The sequence below is a fragment of the Mycetomoellerius zeteki genome, unplaced genomic scaffold (genome assembly GCF_001594055.1).
Source record: "Mycetomoellerius zeteki isolate Tzet28-1 unplaced genomic scaffold, Tzet1.0 scaffold943, whole genome shotgun sequence".
Lineage (NCBI taxonomy): Eukaryota > Metazoa > Arthropoda > Insecta > Hymenoptera > Formicidae > Mycetomoellerius > Mycetomoellerius zeteki.
In genome coordinates, this window is record NW_017257983.1 from 18,524 (window position 1) to 21,925 (window position 3,402).

Genomic DNA, 3,402 nt, shown 5'->3' on the forward strand with positions numbered 1-3,402 from the left:
ATGTTTTGTATAATGTTTTGAAGGAGAATTAAATAACCACTACTTTAGTTGGTAGAGAAAATCTTTGAATGAATTGTGATTAAATAACCACTACTTTAATTGGAAGAGGAAATGTCTTTGAATGAATTGTGATATGATAATTTCATTTAAGAGGAATTTAAATCATTTGGATTGGAATAGGAAGATTCTTCAATGTATACGTATACTTAGGTTTCATTGTATAAAAATTAAAGATAGTACCATTTGGATTAAGTAAATAATAAAGATAGTATCACTTAGGTTTTACTTTTTATTTTGTAGTAGAATTTAACTTGGCGCCACAGTTGTTGATATCAAATCGTTTGTACAAATAATACATATTAGATTAATATTCATTATTTAATTTGGCTATCAAACCTTTTTTACGATTAATACATAAAATTTTGATAAATTTAATTAAATTAACAGAATTTAACTTGGCGCCACAATTGTTGATATCAAATCTTTTATACAGATGAAACATATATCATTAGATTTAGTAAATTTTGTGATATAATGATTTTAATGTAATAACTTTTGAAGGGGAATAAAGCCATTATAACTTGGGTTGGAATGTATCATATACAAAGAATTTCATCAAACAGCAAACGCAATTAGTCACCAGTTCCACGGCCGATTAAGTAATTGAAGTTGGTGAAACCGGCCCAAATGGTAATTTCCATACGAGAAGCACGCATGCTTAGCGCTTTTTTTACCTTTCTTTTTAAAAGGTAAATTTGTATACAATTAAAGTTACTATTACTCAATTAAAAAATCCCACCACCACCTCCATCGTCTTATAATACTAATATCAAAATATCTAGACGACGGTCTTCTATATAAAATTTAACTTGATAGAATTTAACTTAGCATCAATTGTTGACATCAAATCTTTATACGATAAGATATACGTATACTTAGGATTCATTGTGTATAAAAATTATAATAAAGATAGTACCATTTGAATTAAATAAATAATAAAGATAGTACTTGGATTTTATTTTTTATTTTGATAGTAGAATTTAACTTGCCGCCACAGTTGTTGATATCAAATCGTTTGTATAAATAATATATATCATTAGATTATATTAATATTCATTATTTATTTAATTTGGCATGGTGTAAAGAAGTGGGATTTAAGGGGTTACACCACAGTAGAAATTTCAAAAAATCGATTTTTTTTTATTGGCTTAAAAAATCCTTTGAACCCTCTAGAATAAGAGACAAACGGTTTTATATCTGCCAGAAATCGTTTTCATTGAAATTTCGAGCTCTTTCTCGACTGCTCCGAAACGACTACCTGCGGTAAATACGATACCTGCTTGTCGGGTACAGCATTATGTCTTACCATTCGATTCCTAACTTCTCTAATACACTAATAAATGTCATTAGAAACATTTTCAAGCATTTTGAACACAAAGTACGTTAGTACAGCGTCCTTTGATGTTGAGAGAAGACGTAAATTTTGCGTGGAAGTTATTCGAAATCACGATTTTCTTTTGCAGTGCTACATGTTATTTGTAGCCTTGACATTTATGTGAGTTACAATGAGTGAAAAGAAAGTGTATGCAAGCCATAAAGGCTCAAAAATATCGTATCAGACGCGGCGACGGAGCAACGTGAAGAAACGACGACCGTTGAACAGATATGAAGCGGAGGAAGATTCGGCCGGTGTCAGCGCTTCGGCAAAGAAATTGAAAGTGGATACTGACGATATCGATATACAAAGTGAAGCCATTAGACCAATCTACGAGGATTTGAGCCGTAACGAGTTGCTGAATCGTTGCTTGGGAGGCTATACGCAGAACAGCAACGAAAGTTTCAATTCTACAGTGTGGCACTTGGCTCCTAAAAATTATTCAAGCGGAAAGAAAATATTACAAATAGCAAGTGACATTGCTGTTTGTAATTTTAATGATGGACTGATAAACGTTTTAAGAATAATGAAAGCGATGGACATGAACATTGGACCACAATCCTACAATTTTTGCTTAGAGGCGGACGCTACTCGAATACAACGCGCGGAGCGCTCTTTGACGGACGCAGCAAAAGAGGCTCGCTCTGGCATAAAAGCGTCCAGAAAAGAAAAGGAGGAGGAGTTTAGCAACCTGGAAGGTCAGCTTTACGGTGCTGGAATAGCAGATTAAAGGTAAACAATTTTTAATAATCAAATTTTTTATTTTATCATGTTCGAAACACGAGTCAAAACTTTAAACGCGTTTTTCTCGAAACACGTTTTTTCAAATCGGCACGCAGCATAACTCAAACAATTTTCTATTTTTTCACTCCAAATTAATATCACATCTTTAAAACAACATTCCGCATAGAAATACGTAGCCGATTTTCGATAAGTTAATATTTCGAATTTTTAGGTACAAATAAATGCCCGTTTTTTTGGTAGTAAAATGAAATTTTTTTTCAAATGCTCGCCAATTTAACAAAAATGAATATTTTCAAAATTCCCTACGTATTTCTATAGCTATACTAATGTAATTTAAGAAAAAATTTTTTATTTTGTTCCAGACTAATTTTTGCTGCACTTCTACTGCGTGCCGCGGAGCCCCTCCAAAAAAAACCGTTCCGCAGAAACGGCTGTTGGGCAGCCATTTTATAATAATTTTTAATAAACAAAATTTTTTTTAAAACTTAAAAACATGCTTAACAACATCCTTAAAAAGAATTACCATTTTACTTTTCCTTCCACTTAAAAAAAAATCGCAAAAAAATGTTAAATTTTCGCTCTCTACTGTGGTGTAACCCCTTAACTTGGCGTCAGTTCTTGATATCTTTTATAGGAATGATTATAAACTACCAGCGCGAGTTCTAATTGGCTGTTACTTTTCCGCTTTCTGCTTTTCCGTCAAGATGTGAACGCACCCTTATTAGTTCCTCGAGAACGATTTTGTGCCGCACGGGCGCGCGCGACGTCGCGTGTGGAAACTGGCAAATCACAGTCGTTCCATTCTTCCGAGGAACAGCTATGATTGGCTAATTTCATAAGGACGGATGTTATTAAACCCGATTAAGGGTGTCATGTAAATGTATAGACAACACCTAGACACCTAATTCCTCGACGGCGAACACCTAGACACCCACTTCCTCGACGGCGAACACCTAGACAACTCATTTCCTCGACGGCGAACATCTAGACACCAACTTCCTCGACGAAGAACATGTAGACAACACCTAGACACCCACTTCTTCGATGGCGAGTTTTCTCGACGGCGAACACCTAGACACCCATTTCCTCAATAGCGAACACCTAGGCACCCACTTTCTCAATGGCGAACATGTAGACAACACCTACACACCCACTTAGTCGATGGCGATCACCTAGACACTCATTTCCTCGACGGCGAACACCTAGACACTCATTTTCTCGAC

General features: G+C 35.0%; 1 protein-coding gene across 1 annotated transcript; it reads left to right on the top strand.

Annotated features, from left to right (window-relative positions):
* Positions 1-1,565: 1,565 nt before the first annotated feature.
* LOC108730675 (uncharacterized) lies at positions 1,566-2,578 on the top strand. Its single transcript, XM_018460522.1, has 2 exons — positions 1,566-2,167; positions 2,542-2,578. Exon 1 carries the CDS (start codon positions 1,566-1,568, stop codon positions 2,163-2,165), a length of 600 nt encoding a protein of 199 aa, XP_018316024.1. The 3' UTR covers positions 2,166-2,167; positions 2,542-2,578.
* The last annotated feature ends 824 nt before the right edge of the window (positions 2,579-3,402 follow it).